The sequence below is a fragment of the Peromyscus leucopus genome, chromosome 4, assembly GCF_004664715.2.
Source record: "Peromyscus leucopus breed LL Stock chromosome 4, UCI_PerLeu_2.1, whole genome shotgun sequence".
In the NCBI taxonomy this organism is placed as follows: Eukaryota; Metazoa; Chordata; class Mammalia; order Rodentia; family Cricetidae; genus Peromyscus; species Peromyscus leucopus.
In genome coordinates this window covers 14,315,919-14,334,745 of record NC_051066.1, presented here as the reverse complement: position 1 = coordinate 14,334,745, position 18,827 = coordinate 14,315,919, and the positions used below count along the sequence as shown (strand labels likewise).

At 47.2% G+C, this 18,827-nt stretch overlaps 1 protein-coding gene across 1 annotated transcript; it reads left to right on the top strand.

Moving 5' to 3' along the window:
* Positions 1–10,416: 10,416 nt before the first annotated feature.
* On the top strand, positions 10,417–11,550 carry Lcn9 (lipocalin 9). The gene is given in 4 exon segments (XM_037204365.1): positions 10,417–10,530; positions 10,666–10,765; positions 10,937–10,979; positions 11,323–11,550. Coding segments are annotated over 3 exon segments (237 nt in total). The 3' UTR covers positions 10,960–10,979; positions 11,323–11,550.
* Positions 11,551–18,827: the final 7,277 nt, after the last annotated feature.

The window sequence follows — 18,827 nt, the reverse complement described above, 5'->3', positions numbered from 1 at the left end:
AGCCAGGGCTACATAGAGAAACCCTACCTCAGAAAGAAAAAAAGAGAGAGAGAGAGAAGAAAAAAGAAGAGTCACACCCTCCTGAGTCAGGACTCAGAATGGTAGGCTGTCCCTAGCCCGAAAGACTTCTGGGAAGGAAAGGCACTATATTCTAGGTGAGCTCACATCCTAGGGGTGGTCCCCTGAGCCAGGTCCCTGACCTGCCCACTAAATCAAACCTTAAGGGAGGAGGCCAGGGTGTGTCTCCACCTAGAGGTGGATTCCGTTCTTCACAATTGTGTCTGTTGTGTCCGAAGTCAGGAAACATGAATTCTGGTGCACTCCATCCTCAGGAAGAATGTATCATATAATACATTCTGACTGCAGCCTCCCCTCCCTCTATTTCTCCTACACCCCACCTTCCATGCCAGCCCGTCTGACCCTCGCTGGCTCATGAAACCAGCACCTCTCTCTCTCCCTTCCCTCCACCTGGACACTCTTCTAGCATGGATGGCTGAGGCCCACATCTTCCTGCACAGGCTGCTCTCCCCAGATGCCCCACCATAGCAATGCCTCAGCCGCATTACCCCAGGTCCAACTGCTTCCCACAGCCAGCAGCACTGACACCATCCTCTCAGAGTCCCTGTCAATCACGGCTTCCTGTTTATTATGTGCTGTGGAAGGAATGTGTTCACCAAACTCAGTCTGGAATTTAATTCCCAAGGCAGTCAGTTGTATTCTAAGGGTGAACAATCCAACTATGGTACTTATAGGGGCCTTAGGGGGGTGATCAGATTAGGTTAGTCACATTAGGGTGCGGCTCCATGGCTCAACCCTGGGGGCTTTTGTTTGTTTTTCAGTTATGTCTCTGTGTTGCCCAGTCTAGTGTCAAACTTGCTATGTAGCAGAGAATGACTTTGAACTTCTGATTCTCCTGTGCCCACCTCCCAAGTGCTGGGATGACAGGCACATTCCACAATACCCCTCTGTGTATCACGGCAGACAGGACCCAGGCAAACACTCCACTGGGAGCCACACCCCGGGCTCCCAGTGACTCTGCTTGATTTGCTTCAAGTTTGTCATTTTAAGCTGCCTAGGCTGAACTCAAACTCCTAAATGTAAGAGATTTTCCCACTTTAACACCCTGAGTAGCTGGAATAATAATCAAGTACTGTGCCCAGTCCAGAATGAACACACACACACACACACACACACACACACACACACACACACATGCACAGACACACATAGACAAACAGACACACACACACAGAGGAAAAGACAGAGAGAGAGACAGACAGACACGCTTCTTTTATTTTTTTATTTTTTTTATTTTTATTTTTTTTTTTTTGGTTTTTCGAGACAGGGTTTCTCTGTGTAGCTTTGCGCCTTTCCTGGAACTCACTTGGTAGCCCAGGCTGGCCTCGAACTCACAGAGATCCGCCTGCCTCTGCCTCCCGAGTGCTGGGATTACAGGCATGCACCACCACCCCCCAGCACCACACGCTCTTTTATTGTTATTATTCTCTCATATAATACTTTCTGACTGCAGCCTCTCCTCCCTCTATTTCTCCTACACCCCACCTCCCCTCTCCCCCAGACACACTGCTCCTTGATTTCTCTTCAGAAAAGAGCAGGCATCCCAGGAATATCAACCAAACTTGGCATGACAAGATGCAATAAGACTAGGCACAAACTTCATATGGATGGATGAGACAACCCAGTAGGAGGAAAAGGGCCCCAAGAGCAGGCCAAAGAGTCAGAGACACCCCCACTCCCACTGTTAGGAGTCCCACAAAAAAACACAAGCTAAACCACCACGATGTGTATGCAGAGGACCCAGCACAGACTCTGTGACTGTCGCTTCCATCTCTGTGAGCCCCTATGAGCCCTGCCTATTGTGTGGGCTGTGTCCTCCTGGTGTCCTCAACTCCTCTGGCTACTACAATCCTTCCTTCCTTACAGCATGAATCCTAATTGGTCTTAATAATAAAAACCCAGAGTAAAATATCAGGGTGAAAACTGAAAGACCAGAGAAGCAGAGCAGCCAGCCACAAGAAAGACTTCTTACCTCTAGGAATCCTTAGACTGAAAAGACCAAGCTCCTGTCTCCACCTCACCTTATCACTTCCTCTCTCCACTCAGCCACATCACTTCCTGTCTCCACCTCCTCCCTAGTGCTGGGATTAAAGGACTGATATCCCAAGGGCTGGGATCAAAGGTTTGGGCCACTTCTGCCTGGCCCCTATGGCTAACTAGTGGCTTAGCTCTGAACTCTGATCTTCAGGCAAGCTTTATTTGTTAGATCACAAACAAAATATCACCACATTTCCTCTTTTTTTGTCTAAAATTTAAAAAGGTTATAACTAATATAAGAAAACTATATACAATAAGTACAATAACTATATATAATATATACAGGCAATAAATACATCAACAATGTCTAGTACATTTACATTTGACCAGTTCAGAAAAAACACTCCATTATCTATCCTATCTTGATGAGTCCAAAGTCTTGCACCTAATTCACTCTCTATCCTAACTTGCTTTGCCATCTAAAACTATGATGTCTCTCAACCTTATACACTTTACACCTCTTTAGTGAGTTTCTTTTCTGAGTCTGGTAAACATGGAAAACTATAACTATATAACTATCTAATCTTCAACTCCCTCAGAGACCCGAGAAGGAAATAATATTAACTGAGTAAGCAGCAAGTGCAAGCAATCAACTTCCAAAAAGAATGTAAGAAATGACAGAAACAGCTGGCTGCCTAGACAGTCACCCAAGTTTTCTTTGCAACATTGGGGCATCCATCTTTGGCCTACAGGCCTAGAATATAGTCAAGGTAAGAGCACTATTTTGCCCGGTGGCTAATTTTTGCCACAAAGAAAATAAACTCCATATGGAGTTTTTTTGATGCCCATCATCTTCTCTGAAGTATATTGGTGCTGCCAAGAGCAGACATGTCTCGTTGTCATTAAAGAAAAAAAACCTATGTTATTAAAACATCTTAAATGCCATATTTGGTAGATCTCTGAAGTGTTTGAAGATGACCTGCCTATCTAAAATATATCTCTGTTTGACCTTGAAAACATACCTAACATGACTACAAATTTAATTGTAATAGGTGACTAATTATTAACTTGCATTTCCTTATTATCCCAAATAGTTGGTAATAATAACTTTCAAAGACTAGCAATTTTGCATTACATTGTTCAATGAGATGTATAGGTACAATACCTTGAACAAGATTAGAAATGTATGTACAGTATGTTCTAACAAAAATAATATCAACTTTGTATCAATATACAAAGATCCATATCAATATAAAATATTTAAAACAAGTAGTTGCTTTTTAAAATGGATTTAATAACCTACCTCTTTATCCTATCATATCTATATCCCCCTTTTTTCTTTTTAGAGTAGATTCAATAATCTACCTTTTTGTCCTAGCATATCTGTATCCCCGTTTTTCTTTCTTTTTTTTTCCAACAAGAACCCTGGATCTAATCCCCTTTGTTTGGCTTTTTTCCTAACCATTACCAATAACAACTTGTAACCAACCACCCTAAATGATGACACATATCCATAACCCGTAGAAAGACCAAAACCTACCTACCCCACCTCTTGGGAAGGTGGGCGTTGTGTTCTTAAATTTACTTCCTACTGTCTGAGGGCAACAGCATTCTTAGGGGATCCTAAAAAGAAAAATTAGGGTTAGTTGTCAAGTCCTGAGAGAGGTAGCTGTATCATATGTTGTCCAGTCTCTCTGTAATGGAAAAGAACGGAGCTTGTCTCATGTCCTGGCTAGAGTAGTCTGTGAGGCTGGATCATCTCAGCTAGCCACCTCAAAATTGTCCTGAGCAGTTTGTAGTCCAAAGCCAATCTTTGGGTGGTGTTTCTCAGCTTAGTAGTATTATTATAATCCATGTGGAATCATCCTTGTGGGGCCCCATCATCTTTTTGGATGTTTATGTATTGCTCACCTGAAACACAGATTCTTGCCCTCTTCTGAAAGTCCCTCTGGGACCCGTTGACTAGGAAATGTGCCCCCCTCCACCTCCTGACAGAAAATCAGGGCTTGCTTGGAAGGGAGTGGGCTGCAGGGAGCTATGCGTCTTACAGAGTGGGGGGTGAGCTTTTGCATACGCATTGAGCATCCATGGCTGTGCAAACGGGGGAGAGGTGGTGCCCACAAACCATGGCCCAGTCTCCCTCACCTTCTTCCCTCAAGATGGGCCATGGGAGGCACCTTGGGAGTTCTGGCCCCGTTGTTAATCATCTGGTTGTGGTCCTCTTGCTCCACTCACATAGTTCTAGGGCCAACCTTGCCAGTTCTTTGTTGCTCTGAATATTTGACACCTCTAGTGTCGCAGCTCTCGGGTAGCTTTAGGTAGCCAGACCCTTCAATCCTTCAAGCATTGAAGCTTTGTTCAGCCTGTAAAGCAAGGATTCCTCAGCTCTCGGTAACGGGCAGTGTTACAGCTCCCAGCCCTGGGGTGTCTCAGGCCCTTGGTTCTGTGGTCTTGACAGCTCTTGGGAATGTCTCAAGTGCCCACGGCCTACGGTAATTCCTCCCTGACTTCCCAGCATTCTGTCCTTAAGCTGCTGCTCTCCACCCTTTCTGCCTCCACTCCTCTTGTTTCTGACCTGCCCCATCCCTCAAACAGTTCAGGGTCACGTTTACTAGGGCCCTGTCACAGCTGTTGAGTAAGGAAGCAGCAGCTGCTGCAGGCTGCCACTCATCCACGGTGCTGCTTTGCAGGTGCCCTTGCAGCCAGAGGCTCTGACGCCTTTGCAGCTTGGCCTGCCCACTGCTCAGCAGCACTCACTGCCCGCTTCTGAAGCTTGGCATGCCAGCTCTGCTGCTCCGTTGTCTCTCCTGCTCGTGTGTGTGTGTGTGTGTGTGTGTGTGTGTGTGTGTGTGTGTGACTAGCTCAGCCCGCACCGAACATAGGCAAGACCAGTCAAGCTGAACATTGTGGCATGCATATGCCGGTAATGCCGGCACTTGAGAAGTGGAGGCAAGATGATCAAGAATTCATGGTCATCTTGGGCTACATGAAACCTTGTCTCAGACAAACTTACAAACAAAAACAAAAAGTACACTCTAGGAAAGGTTTTTATTGAGCCCAAGGCTGCAGTACCAAGGTAGGCAGCAAAGGAGGCTGTGTGTCAGCTCATCAGATGGGAATGGGGTGTCTCATCCCAGTCCTAGCAAGCTTGTTATGCAAACAAAGTTTGTGTTGGCACCAAGCACAGTATTGCTTCCTCTACCATTCTTAGCGGTCCCTCTGCGAGGCCACCAGGGCATGTGGGCCACCTCTGGCCTGAGGAGAAATCATCATGGAGTCACCTGGAGCTCCCCAAGGTGAAGCACCAATGGTTTGGGACAGTCCTGGATGGGGCTGACTCTCGGGAGCGAGAGCGAGAAAGGGCTCAACAGTGTGGGGTCTGTAAGGTTGTTGGATTGACAGCCCTTTTGCTGGAAACAGCTGGGGGAGCAAGGGAGGGTCAACAGCACTGGGGTCATATCGCCCCATCCCTCTTTACAGGAGAATGGATCGACAGAAAGGGTGCTTAGAAGTCAAAGAACTTGTCACTGACATTAACTGAGTAGTTTCGATGATGGTTTATAATGCTTGACGCCTGCCAGATACCCGGGCACAGTTGGGCTCCCTTCCTCTCTCAGGACCACATCAGCCCTGGGCAGAGAGATGGCAGAGCTGCCTACGTGGGGAAGTGGCGGCCCGTGGGCGTCTGCCCTCTGGATTGCCTGGGGGGCTGAGCTCTTCCGGCCTCCCCTCCACTGCCACCAACGCGCCTGTGCCGGAGGCAGTGGGAGCCAGAGTCCTGCGACACCCCTGTAGGAGCCGTGCAGACATTCCGGGACACGTCTCATCATTGTTTACAAAAATCTAATCAGCGATCTGGTGGGTGGTGCCCACGGCGGGGCTCTTCCTTTATTGCAGTCTTGGTCTCAGGGGGATAAAGTCGATTTTTCTTGAATACGGTTTGCAAGGGATGTTGTAGCTTTGGATACGCAAAAGATTGGGTGACTTGTAATCTAAGGTTCATTGAGGACTGGTTTTTGTTCCTGCCTGCCATTTATTACAGAGACACTGTATGCTTTTCAATGGGTACCATCGGATTTTTTGGGTTGAGGGCGGTTGGCTTGAAAGGGTTTGACTGTGTCCCACTCGGCTTTCTTTCTCTGGGAGATTTTTGGAGCACAATCCACATTTCAGTGAAATCCCAGGCGGGGTGGCTTGGCTCTGCCGCAGCCCGTACTGCATTGCCATGCAGAACGGCTTGTGAGGAGGCGGGCAGAACTGCGGCGTCACAAAACAATCGAGAGCCAAGACAGGGTGATGAAGAAGCAGGGCATATGGAGATTATCTATCCGCCCCAGCTTAGAAAGACAGGAGGGGGAGGGCTCAGAGTCCTCGTGGTCTCAGCAGGCTGGCACGGGTTCAGGGCATACCTCGATAATTGGTTCGAGGGAATACGCACCAGTCCAGCAACTACTCTATGGAACTGCCCGGTTGCTTTAACCTGTGGGCCCAGCTACAAAAATCACTTCAGAGGGGTTTCTGCAGCAGCTCTCGGATGTGAACAGTTATGCTGGGGGCATTTGGCTGCCTTCAGTTCTATGACTGTTTCTCTGCGTCTCAGGATGTGTCGATTGGACAGGCTAATCTCCACTCAGTGTGCTGGGCTTGACCTCCAGACCAGTGAAGGGGCTATACGGGAGGTGAGGAGGGCAGGGAAGGTTTTTTTGTCGGTCCTACCCGGCAGAGCATTTAGTAGGTTTTTAATCGTTTTGTGTGTTTCGCGCTTCAATGGAAAGCGATTAAAAGATGTGTGGAAAGATTGTGTGTCTTTATAGTAGTCTTTTGGTAGCTGCGTCATGTGTGTGGTGTGTCGAATAATATGCACTACTTGTCGTGTAGATCTTTTATATCGCGGGGAGGTAGAGAGGGTAAAGTTAGGTCGCTAAAAGAAATTGTGGGCTTTCGAACGGTTTGGGAGGCAATGTGCTTCTGGGGGCTCAGGCTGGGCGCTTTATTCGTAAGGGATCTTTTGGTTCCTTTTATTGCGAATCCCTTGAAGCTTGTGTAGTTTAGAGGAGGAGCATTGATTGCGTGGTATTTTAAGGGGACGTGTATTGGGTTGGGTAGTTGAGGGGAATGTGAATCACGATGGTCTTAGCCCAAATTTCGGAGACGCCCTAATTAGCCATTGATGTGAGAGCGGGGAGACTAGAGGGGTGGCAGGAAGGAGCCACAGAAATTACAAGAAAAATACCGGAAGAGCATTCAGTCTGATAGGGGAGGGTCGCATTAGAGGGATGTGAGGGGCTCGAGCCTTTGGAGCTTAGTGTTTGAATAGAGAGAGCGCTTACTGAGGGATGAAGCAAATAGAACCGCCGGTATTGACTAACCCTATGGGAGGGGTGGAGCGATAATACAATGGGTTATGGGTCGGGCCCGGAATTTTAGATTATCGATGTTTGCGATTAGTGTCCTCTAGAGTTGGAGTGATCTGTTGATAGATGGAGGTTTGATGAATTCGTAAGCGCTAGTCATATTTCTGGACCAGGGGGGGTATTTGATTGAGAATTTCTGTAGGGATAAAATGATGGGAGGTGAGGTCGTGTTAGACTGAGGGAGTGTATAGTGTGCTCTCGAGGAGATTTATTTGATCACTTGAAGCATTGCAAGGAGGGTTCGTTAGGCCTTAGATCCGCTTCTGTTGGATACTTGATTTTGATGCCAATTGGATAGATTAATAGGGGCAGGGGTGGATTCTGGGTTGGTGGATCAATTGGGTGGCGATTGGACTTTATGAGTTTGGTGTGATTCGCTTTTTAAGACAATTAAAGTAATTAATAGACAGGATGGTGAATTTTTGGGAAGTGGGAGGGTGAGGTATGTATGGTTTATTTTCTGGAATACCTGGGATTTTTTGTGGTTAATTGAGGGGTAGAATGACAAATAAATTTCTTAGTGTTGACACATATGTTGCAGCACTGGAAGTCTTTTATGGGACAAGAGATAGTGGTATGACCAAGTTTTGGGTGGAGGTGGTTAGTTAAATAGATATTGGCGGCAAATGCGGGATAAGAAACCCCTTTAGAGATAATTTGGGTGAAATGCGAAGCTATTGAGTTTATTGGACTGCCTTTTCGGTTTTTCAATTGGTGGTTATTTTTCTGTTACACATTTGATTCTGTTTTTAAGATTGGAATTGAGATATTAAGAATTTTGTACTGCAGGTTTGGATTTGTGTTGCTGATCAATTTAGCTTTTTGCTGAACAGGGACTAGCTATCTTTCGTTCTTTGAGGCCTGTATTTCAAGGATTGCACTTCTGGGATGATGATTTAAAGGCTGAGAGGAAGCATCACTGAGACCATGAAAAGAGGGGAGAGTGGTATTATTATGAGGAGAACCCGATTTGAGATTAGAGGAGGAGAGCAAAGGTAGGGATTGTTTTCGAAGTTTCTTGTTTGAGAATCATGAGGTTTTAGTGTTGGTAGTTTCTTTGAATAGGTGAGCGTGGAGCAATGGATGTATTAATTGTTTAACTGATTTGAAACCATAACGTAGGATTTCAAAATGGTGATTTGTTTGTTTTTATTTTGTTCGATTTAATTTTTTTTTAGTGATTTTATTGTTTTATGATGGATGTGAGGGGTTCTTTCCATGGGTATTCTTCATGTAAGAATGAGGTGCATTGTAGTTATGTTTTGCTGCTTGTTTATGATGTAGAAGGGTATATTGTTTGTTTATTTGGGGTATTTGTTTTATTTAATTTGTTAAGAGTTGTGAGAATTATTGCTGTGCCTTGCGTTGCTCATGAATCTGAAACTAAGGAGATTTTCAAAAGGGTAGAGTTCTTTTTGTTGAGGTGTTCCTTACACATACAACTTGATGACATATTTGATTGTGGAATATCGTTAATCTTTCACGGATAATTTTGTAATTAACAAGTTCACTGAGATGAGATTCAGGTGAGTGGAGATAAGAATTAAGTGAAAGTTTTATAAAAGTTGTCGTAATCATAGACACATTGCCTTTGCACTATTTGGACATGGGTTTGTGATAATTGTTTCACTCGGATGTTTTATCGTCTATCCCTCGGGAATATTAATTATCTTATGTAGTTGGTGGATTCGATATGGGGGTTTGTCCCTCTGTTTTGAAGGTCATATGTATTTTTTTGATCTGGTAACTCTGATGTTGTGAGTGGAGGGTTTTAACTGGAGTATGCTGCTTTACTTTTGAGTATGAGGAAGAGTACTGTAAAAATAGCGTGCTTCGAGCTTTGTAATTCTTGTTAATGTGTGGGGTGATGTGTTTTCATTTGTGAATTCATGGGTTTGTACTTAGTACTATGGGGGTGCATTATGATGACCTCTGTTCCTATGATCCCAAGCGCAGGGGGGTGGTGATGGGAAAGAAGAACATGTGGATGTCTTGTGGATGCTAATCTTGTGAGGGTCCTTTCCCGAATTTTTCTTTCTATTTTCTCAATCTAGATGGTTAGTTTGGATGAATTTTGTGAAGTGGTTGTGGAAAATAATGGTAGTGTGAAATAGATCAGAGTAATTATCGGTGTGGAAGGTGTGAGATAGTCACACGTGAGGTGATGTACCGTGCAATAAAGTGGAAGTGCCCTGTACTTTATCCCGCAATTAGTTTGGTCTTGTGAAGCGCAGGTTTGATTCTTTTTTTGAACTGAAATTGGGCGATTTTGGCCAATTCCTGGTTGCATTGTGTGATGTTCGCGCATACAAATCAGCAAACTACCTTAAAGGTTGTTCATAGAGTTTTTTATACTATTCTCTTCAATCTAGTGGAGGGGGGAATTCTCCTAATTTTAAAAGCTCTATGTAGGTGGTCCATAGTGGTGACTGGCGACTCTTATTCATCATTTTGATGTTTAATCTGAATTGAGGTCTTGTTAGACATTTACCGAGAGTGTAGGGCTCTTAGGTTCACTAAATAGCTAAGGTGTTGTTGGAAGTTAGCGAGGCAGATAAGGGGAGCGTCTTTCTAGGTGATTAGAGCATGTGTGTTTAAAAGTAATGGTGTGGATGAAAGAAATGTTTGGGCTCCCATGGGGGAGGGGGGGCAATTGCTAGCATGTATATTTTATGTTTTCTGGGTGTATAATGCTTTTGGATGTAAATGGAGAGATTGCATATAGTTATTTGCGCCACTTTGTCATTTTATCGAAGACATAGTCTCACTTCCGGAGGCGAGCAGTGTGTGGGATAGACTCTATACTTCGTTCTTTCCAATGCCTGCTTAACAGTTAGCTACATGAGTTGGCTGGCACCCATCCCAGCAGTGAGGGTGCGGGGATTCCCGTGCCGGCGGCAGAGGGTGTGCTGAGCTCTATCTCCATGCAGTATGAGGGAGAAAACAGATGTTACTGCTCACATGAGAACTGACTACCAGAATGTATATCACCTTCTACATGCAGAACATCAAGAATGGGACCAAGACCCATGTGCTGGCGCTCTATGGTAACCTGACCCCTGTCTGCTCGGGAATCCTAGCCACTGTGTGTGTGTGGGGGGGGGTCTTCCCATGGGCCTCCTAGACACGTGATGGAATTGATACCTTGAGGACCCTTTCCCCAACACAAAAGTCCCAAAATTTTGTTTCCCAGGAGCCTCCCATGAGGCTGAACAGTTCTTACCTGAAAAGATTTGTAAACATCTGCAAAAAATACAGGCTGAATTCACAAAATATCATCGACTTGACCAACAAAGGTAAGTTCCCTGATCTGGCCCAGAAAGGGTCCAGAGAAGGCAGCATTGTGGCCTGGTGTGCCTGGCAGAGACGCCTGAGGTTGGGTGTGGGGTCCGGGGGAGACGCCTTGAGGGTTGGGGTGGGGGTCGGGGAGGCTCAGCAAGCCATCTGACATTCCCTTGTTTCCCCAGATGTATGCTTCCCTAGACGATAGAAGAGCTAGACAGGCCTTCTGGTATGTGAATTTTCATCTGAATGCAGAACATGGCGGCCCAGGGCGTTGGGAGCTGGACAGGGTAGCATAGAGCCCGTGTCAGAAGCTGGGGGGTCCATCCCAGAGTGACCATGAGCAGCATGTCTCAGAGCCCACACTCTGCCCGTTACTGGGCTGTCCTGCAGAAGCAAAGGGACACACAGCTCTTTGTAGAAGACCGTGTGTGACATGTTCCCAGAATCAGGGTTGCGGTGGGGCCTTGTGTAGTGTGAGTAGAGCAGGAAACCTGGCCCTGCGGAACTACCCTGGATGCTGTGTTCAGGAAAGTGTAGCACGTGGGGTTTACTGTCTCACAACTTTCCCGCCCAGAGCCCAGAGATCCAGGCAATGTGGAGCCAGCACTGGACATCCTGGTCCTGATGCTAGCCTGTGGTCACATCTCCCTACTCTCTGCTTCTGTCTTCACACGACCTTCTGTGTCTGCGTCTCCTCCTCCATCATTAGATTTAAGCCACCCAGGCATCCCAACTGATCTCACCCGATGTCTGAAGACTCTTGCCAATAAAGTCCCTCCTTTGGTCTCAGCATGAAGACAGGCATGTGTTTGGGGACGTGGCATTTGGCACTTCGAGGTCCTTTCTTGGGAATGGGCCTCCATGGTAGTAAAGACCACCCTCAGAGCATCCCAGAGACTGGCACCAGCGTCACCTCTTAAAGGATCCTGCACACAGGCCCCGAGGCTCTATGGAGACAGAGAGCCCGTAAGGCCTGACAGCCCTGGGGTGGGCTGAGCCCTGTCTGACCAGCGCTGGGACTAGACTCCCGGGGGATTAGTGATAGCAGCCCCATTGGGGTAGGCGTCTGTTCCATGTGTTCGTGAACAAGTTACGGTGGTGTGTGGGCTGACAGCGACCCTAGTGGACATGTAGCAGAGAGATGTGAATGCTGCACCCACGCAGGGGGCTCTGCGTAGATGCTCTCAGCAGCTTCATTCATGACCACGGCCTGCAACAGGTGACAGATGCAGCAAGTCGGGTCTCGGGTCAGCCTAAGAACAGTGGCAAAGCAGGAGCAAAGGGGGCAGGTGAGAGGAGGAAGTGTGGCTACGAGGGGCGGCAAGATGGTCCCAGCTGTGCTGAGCGGTCACCGAAGGGCAGAGGTGGTGGATACACAGCCCTACACAACTGATAAAACGCTCAGCATCACACACACACACACACACACACACGCACGCACACACGCACACACGCTCTCACAAGCACACACACTCACACATGCACATACACTCACACACACATGCACACACACTCACACACACTCTCACATGAACACACACTCACACATGCACATACACTCACACACACATGCACACATGCTCTCACATGCACACACGCTCTCACATGCACACACACTCACACATGCACACACACTCTCACATGCACACACGCTCTCACATGCACACACACTCACACATGCACACACACTCTCACATGCACACACACTCAATGCACACACTCACATACATACTCACACAGGCACACACACTCTCATATGTATACACACACACATGCATACACACTCACACACACACGAACGTGCACATGCTCATGTGCTCACACATACACTTGCTCACTCATATGCACATGTGTGCAATGCGTGCATATATACAGGATCACTCACATATACACACATATACATGCTCATATGCTCACATATGTATACTCACATACACATATGCCGGTATGCACATGTGCATACATACAGACACATGCACACATAGTCATACATATTCACACAGGCAAAAATGCTCATATATATGTACACACATGCTCACTCATGTATATACATACATGTGCACATGAACACACACAGTATACATACTCACTCACATGTGCACAACATGTTTGTGCATGCACACACATTCACATACTCTTACTCGTTGCACACACTCACCCCTCAGTCACAGGAAACAGGAAAAACCTCTCAGGGCAGGATTGACCGACCTGTGTCTTGTGGGACTTGATCTTGGTGTTGACAAGGGTTACCATAGGGGTGGCTGGGCAATCCTGGGAACCACTCCGATTTCCCCAATCCTCTCCAAATAAAAAGTTAAAACGAAAATATATTTGTCCTCTGACTCAACTAACATCCCCTCATCTGTGGTGCTCCTTAGCCTGGCTGCCCACCGCCTGGCCCAGACTTTATCATCAGCCTCAGTTTTGCCTCTTTGCTGGTAGCCCAGGCTCCTCCCAGGCCCCCAAGGCCCCCGGGGTCAAGGACCACACTTCATGGCACATTCTGCTGAATGAGCAGCAGGCTCCGGCCTCTCCCCAGCCCTGTCTGGTGTTAGCTTTCATGGTGCTCTGTGGCGTAGGACTGCCCTGGAGCCACACTGCTGAGTCCTCCACATTAGTGATTGCTGGGATAGGAGCCCCCAAGGCTACTTCAAGTTATAGCTTGGCCGTCAGTCTGTCCCTGGAGCACTCCAGCTGTGGGGCAGGCGGGCAGGCAGAGCTGGATGGCCTTCTGAAGGACTGCCAGCAGGCACAATGGCTCTGTGGGCTGAGTGGAAGGTACCTGGCACTCCCAGGCAGCCCAGCTTCCGGATCCTTCAGCGCAGCGTGCTGAACCACAGCTGGGACAGATGTGCAGGAAGCCACCCGCATGATCGGGGGCTGTTAAGGAGGAGAGCGGCCTTGGTGCCTTTGTTACTTTTCTCGTACCTGCAGCAAAATCAGCCGAAGAAAGGAAGGGTTGATCGAATCAGCCGAAGAAAGGAAGGGTTGATCGGGGCTCACAAGAGCATGGCTCCTTGTGGTGGGGAAGGAGTGACAGCGGGGACGTCCCTGTCACACTGCACCCACACTCAGGAAGCAGAGAGCTGTGAACTGGGGTGCTCGTCGCCCTTGCTCTTTTTTATTCGGTCTGGGACCCAGCCCATGGAACGGTGCCATGGATATGTAGGGTGAGTCTTCCATCTCAAGGAACTCAATCGAGAAACTCCCTCACAGGCATGTTCAAGTGCTGTTTCCCAGATTATAGATCCTGTAAATTGACAATATTGACCATGACAATTGGAGATCCGAATAATGGCTGTCCTGAAGAATGGTAGAAAGTAGAGGACTTGCAGACCACTGAGACACCTGTGTCCCCTCCTAGAGGGCAGCATGGAGGAGATGAGCCCATAGCCAAGTGTCTCCAGGTCCCCACGTTGTCTCTGCACATCCTAGGACTGCTCCTGCCCTATGGGTTCTCACCCCACAGCCTTCCAGTGGGTAAGGAAACAGAACAAGAATATCTCTGCATGCCCACACCACTGGCCTCCTAAGAAGGCCCTTGAATTTTAGTTGGATTTATTTCCCATCCTCTGATGAGCATATATGTTACCAACAAGTCCAAGTGGTTGCTACCTCCTGCTCACTTGGTCCAATCAGCATACATTGTCATCAATACAGGGGAACAATGTGATATTCTGTGGAAAAGACAGACCATCAAAATTCTTTCTAACTAAGTTATGTCACAGGGCTGGGGAGTCAATATATCCTTGAGGTAAAACTGTAAAGGTATACTACTGGCCTTGCTAACTGAAAGCAAATTGCTTCTGGTGGTCCTTATGGACTGGTACTGAGAAAAAGGCATTTGCTAGATCAATAGCTGCATACCATGTACCAGGAGATGTGTTAATTTGCTGAAGTAAGGACACCACATCTGGTACAGCAGCTGCAATTGGAGTCACTATTTGATTGAGTTTTCCATAGTCACCTGTCATTCTTCACGATCCATCTGTCCTCTGCACTGGCCAGATGGGAGAGTTAAAGGGAGATGTAGTGGGGACCACCACCCTGCATCTGTCAAGTCCTTGATGGTGGCACTAATTCTGCAGTTCCTCCAGGGATGTGATACTGTTTTTGATTCACTATTTTCCCTACAAGAGGCGACTCTAAAGGCTTCTATATAGTCTTTCTAACCATAACAGCCCTCACTCTACAGGTCAGGGAACCAATGTGAGAATTCTGCCAGCTTCTAAGTATATCTATCCCAGTTACACATTCCGGGACTAGAGAAATAACCACAGGATGAGTTTGGGGACCCACTGGAGCTACTGTGAGTTAGACTTCATCCAGAACTCCATTAGTCAATGACCTGGCCTCCATAAGCCCCCACTTTAACTTGAGGGCCACAGTGTTTCTTGGGATCTACTAGGGTCAGTGTCAATTCAGAACCAGTATCCAATAGACCCTGGAAAATCTGATTGTTTCCTTTCCTATAGTGTACAGTTACCCTTGTAAAGTCTGTAGGTCCCTCTGCGGAAGGACTGGGGAAAGGCTGACAGTAGGTGTTTTATCAAGGTCCTTCCTCAGGGGAACCTGGCTGACCCTTCACTCAAGGGGCTCTGGGTCTGCAAACTGGCTCAAGTCTGGAAATCGGTTTCACAGGCTGAGTTCTATCTTTTGCCATGATCTGAAGTGGTCTTTCTTTCATTTGTTTGAGAATTTTTCTGCTTAGATATATCAGATAAAAACACTGTAGGCTTCTTATCTGTTCCATGCCTGGAAACACCATGAGTGATTAGCCAGTACCAAAGGTCCCCATGAATCATGCCACCACAAAACTCACTTTGCCTGTGCTGCCCATTGTGGGTCAGGCCACTGTGGACATTGCTTTGTCTATGCTGCCCATCATGATAATCACCTTGCCTTTGGCAATTCGCCATTGCCACCTGGCCCCTGCGATTTCAAGGTCCAGCTAAACCCACTGCATTAATTCATCCACCTGAGCAGCAGCATCTCCGGCTCTGAGGTTGATGTAAGGAAAAGGAAGACAACAAAGCTCTTCCGGTATGTGGGTGCCTATCTCACCATTGTGCATCTTATCGGATTTGTGGTGGGCATGTCTTCCGGGCCTTCCCACTGTGGAGGATGTGGTTTTACACAGTGTACCCATCCAGCATTGCAGTATCTCTGAGTCTAAAACTCCTTCATCAACACTAAGCCAAAGGAGTATCAGGCATCTCCATCTCATTTTCAGTGGACCTTCTTTTGACAAATGCTTTAGACAACCATTCAAACAAACTTCTGACACTTTTGTGTTTTTTAACTGTGAGAGCTTCCACACTAAACCTAGACTCTCTACTCAGAGGGCCCATGTCAATAAACTCTGCCCAGTCCAGTTTATGTTCCTTCCACTGCGACACAGGCTGCAAGCTGACTATGGTGACTCCATTTTAGCACCTTGGACAAACTTTGTCTTGCTGAGTAAAGTGCCAGTAACTAACTGTAAGGGAGCACAAGAAAAACAATTCCGGGAAGGAAAACAACTCGGGGATGATGTGGGCTCCCTGCAACAGTCATCCTGACCTCATTATTTTTGCTAATCTCACACTTTGGCTTTTGTAACTATTTGCTCAGCTTGCAGCCGTGGAAAGGGAACCTTAGGGACTCTCCACCCAGGATATGATTTTTCTTGCTTTAAATATGGACCCTGAGGAAGGCTCACTACTGTACTTGGGTCCTGAGTATCCAGATGCAGTCACCAACTGGCTGGAATAAAGACTTTCTATAGGTTCATAAACTGTTTCTGAGCGATATTCTCTGTGGAGCCCTGCAACATCATCAGTATCCCACACCCTTAAAATCCATCCCCACACATATTCCCCAGACTTCTGCTGGAATGAATTAGCAAACCCATTAAGTTTAGTGCATTAAGTATAGTGCACCTCATGGACCACACTTCCCATCTCCCCTCCAGGAGCCTGCTTTGCCTTAAGTCTGGTATTAAGTCTGCAGGCAGACAAGGAAGGTTTAATTCCTTCAGTCAAAGGCAGAAAAGGCAAGGGTGTGGGAGTGAGTACATCTTCTACTGAGGGTGGAGGGATTACTTCCTCAGGTGAGATAAACCCTTGAGAATCTGAGGGTTCAAAGTTTTCAGCTTCCATAGGGTCCCCCACCCCACACACACATCCCCATCCCAAGGTACACGATGCCATTCTTTACCAATTAATGCCCTTCCTTTAACCGCTGACACCCTCTGAGGTGGGTCTTGAATTTTCACTGTCATCCAGACAACCTTATAATGAGGACGTCAGTTTGATTTTCCACAACTTGAGCTTTGTGGCTGCTGGAGAGAAGACTCCCTTTCCAGGCACACTTAGAAACCTTTAGATGCTTATGTGGATCTAGAGTCGGTCAGTTTTATCACTGAGCTCATTGTTATCTTTCACTGTAGTCTGAGATGTTAGAAGTTGGTCGGTTTTATCATGCTAGGAGCAACCAATCAGTGTCATCATTTTCCTTATTTTTCCACAAACTGTTTTATATCCAGGGTCATCAAATCCATTGTCCCTTCGAGCTCCGGGAATCCTGTTGAAGAGAGGGAAGAATTTGTATGAGCCGGGGTGGTAGTGGTGGTGGTGGTGGTGATGGTGATGGTGGTGGTGGTGGTGGTGGTAGGGGTGGTGGTGATGGTGGTGGTGGGGGTGGGGAGGTGATGGTCAAGGTCATCACAAGGGAACCCACAGAAACAACTAACCTGGGCTCACAGGAGCTCACAGACTCTGGACCAACAGTGAGAGAGCCTGCATGGGAGCGAGCTAGGCCCTCTACACACATGTGACAGTTGTGTAGCTTGATCTACTTGTGAGACTCCTTGCGGTGGAGTCCCTAATGCTTTGGTTGGCTTCCAGGAACCCATGCCTCATACTGGGCTGCCTTGCCCAACCTCAATACAAAGGGAGGTACAAGTCCTACCTCAACTTGATGTGCCATGCTTTGTTGACACCCATGGGAGGCCTGTCCCTTTCTGAACAGAAACAGAGGTGGAGTGGATGGGGGGGGGGCATGCAGAAGGAAAGCAGGTGGGGGGGACTGCGGTAGGGATGTAAAATAAAGGAAAAGATTTAATTAATAAAAAAAAAATCCAGTGTGCTCACAATTGGTGAGTCAGGATAATCAAATGCATTTATCTCCTTAAGTTTGTAAAACAGTTCCCACCAGGGGCTTTCCGTACTCTCCCAGCTTCCAGGAGAGGCTTCAGTGACTGTAGGTGTCCGGTTGGAAAGCCTAGTCCAGACACGTGAAAAATTTATCCGTATACTTCTGTTGCTCTAAAACCACGCCTAGTATCAGAATCTGCACTAGTCAGGGTTCTCTAGAGGAACGTGTATACAGAATTTATTAGAATGCCTCGCAGGCTGTGGTCCAGCTAGTTCAGTACTGGCTGTCTACCCAGTGCTCACTCAGTTCATGAGGCTGGATGTCACAGCTGGTCTTCAGTATATGCTGAAATCCCAAAGAAGCAGGTGCCAATGCCAGTGAAGGGATGGACTTTCGAGTGAGAGCAAGCAGACAGAGAGCAAGCTTCCTTCTTCCACGTCTTTTACACAGGCTGCCTGCAGAAGGTGGGGCCCAGATTAAAGGTGGATCTTCCCACTTCAAAAGAGCTGGACTGAAAATGGGTCTTCCCACCAGGTGGTGGTGGCGCCTGACTTTAACCCCAATACTCAGGAGAAAGAAGCAGGTGAGTTTCTGTGAGTTCAATACCAGCCTGGTTTACATAGCGAGTTCCAGGACAGCCAGGGCTACACAGAGAAACAGAAAGAAAAAAAAGTGGGTCTTCCCACTTCTAATGATCTAATTTGGAAAAAATCCCTCATAGGTGTTTTGGTTAATTCCAGATGTAGTCAAGTTGACGACCAAGAAAAGCCATCACAGGCAGCAGCCCGGGGTCAGTAAGCCCCAACTGTCTGCAGAACCAGGAACACTGATGATGCCTCCCCTTCTGCTGATGGTGGGCCTGGCATTGTTCCATGGCCACTGAGCAGAGGAAAGGCCCCCCAAGGAGCTGGAGATAGAGTGTCAGAAGCAAGAAGG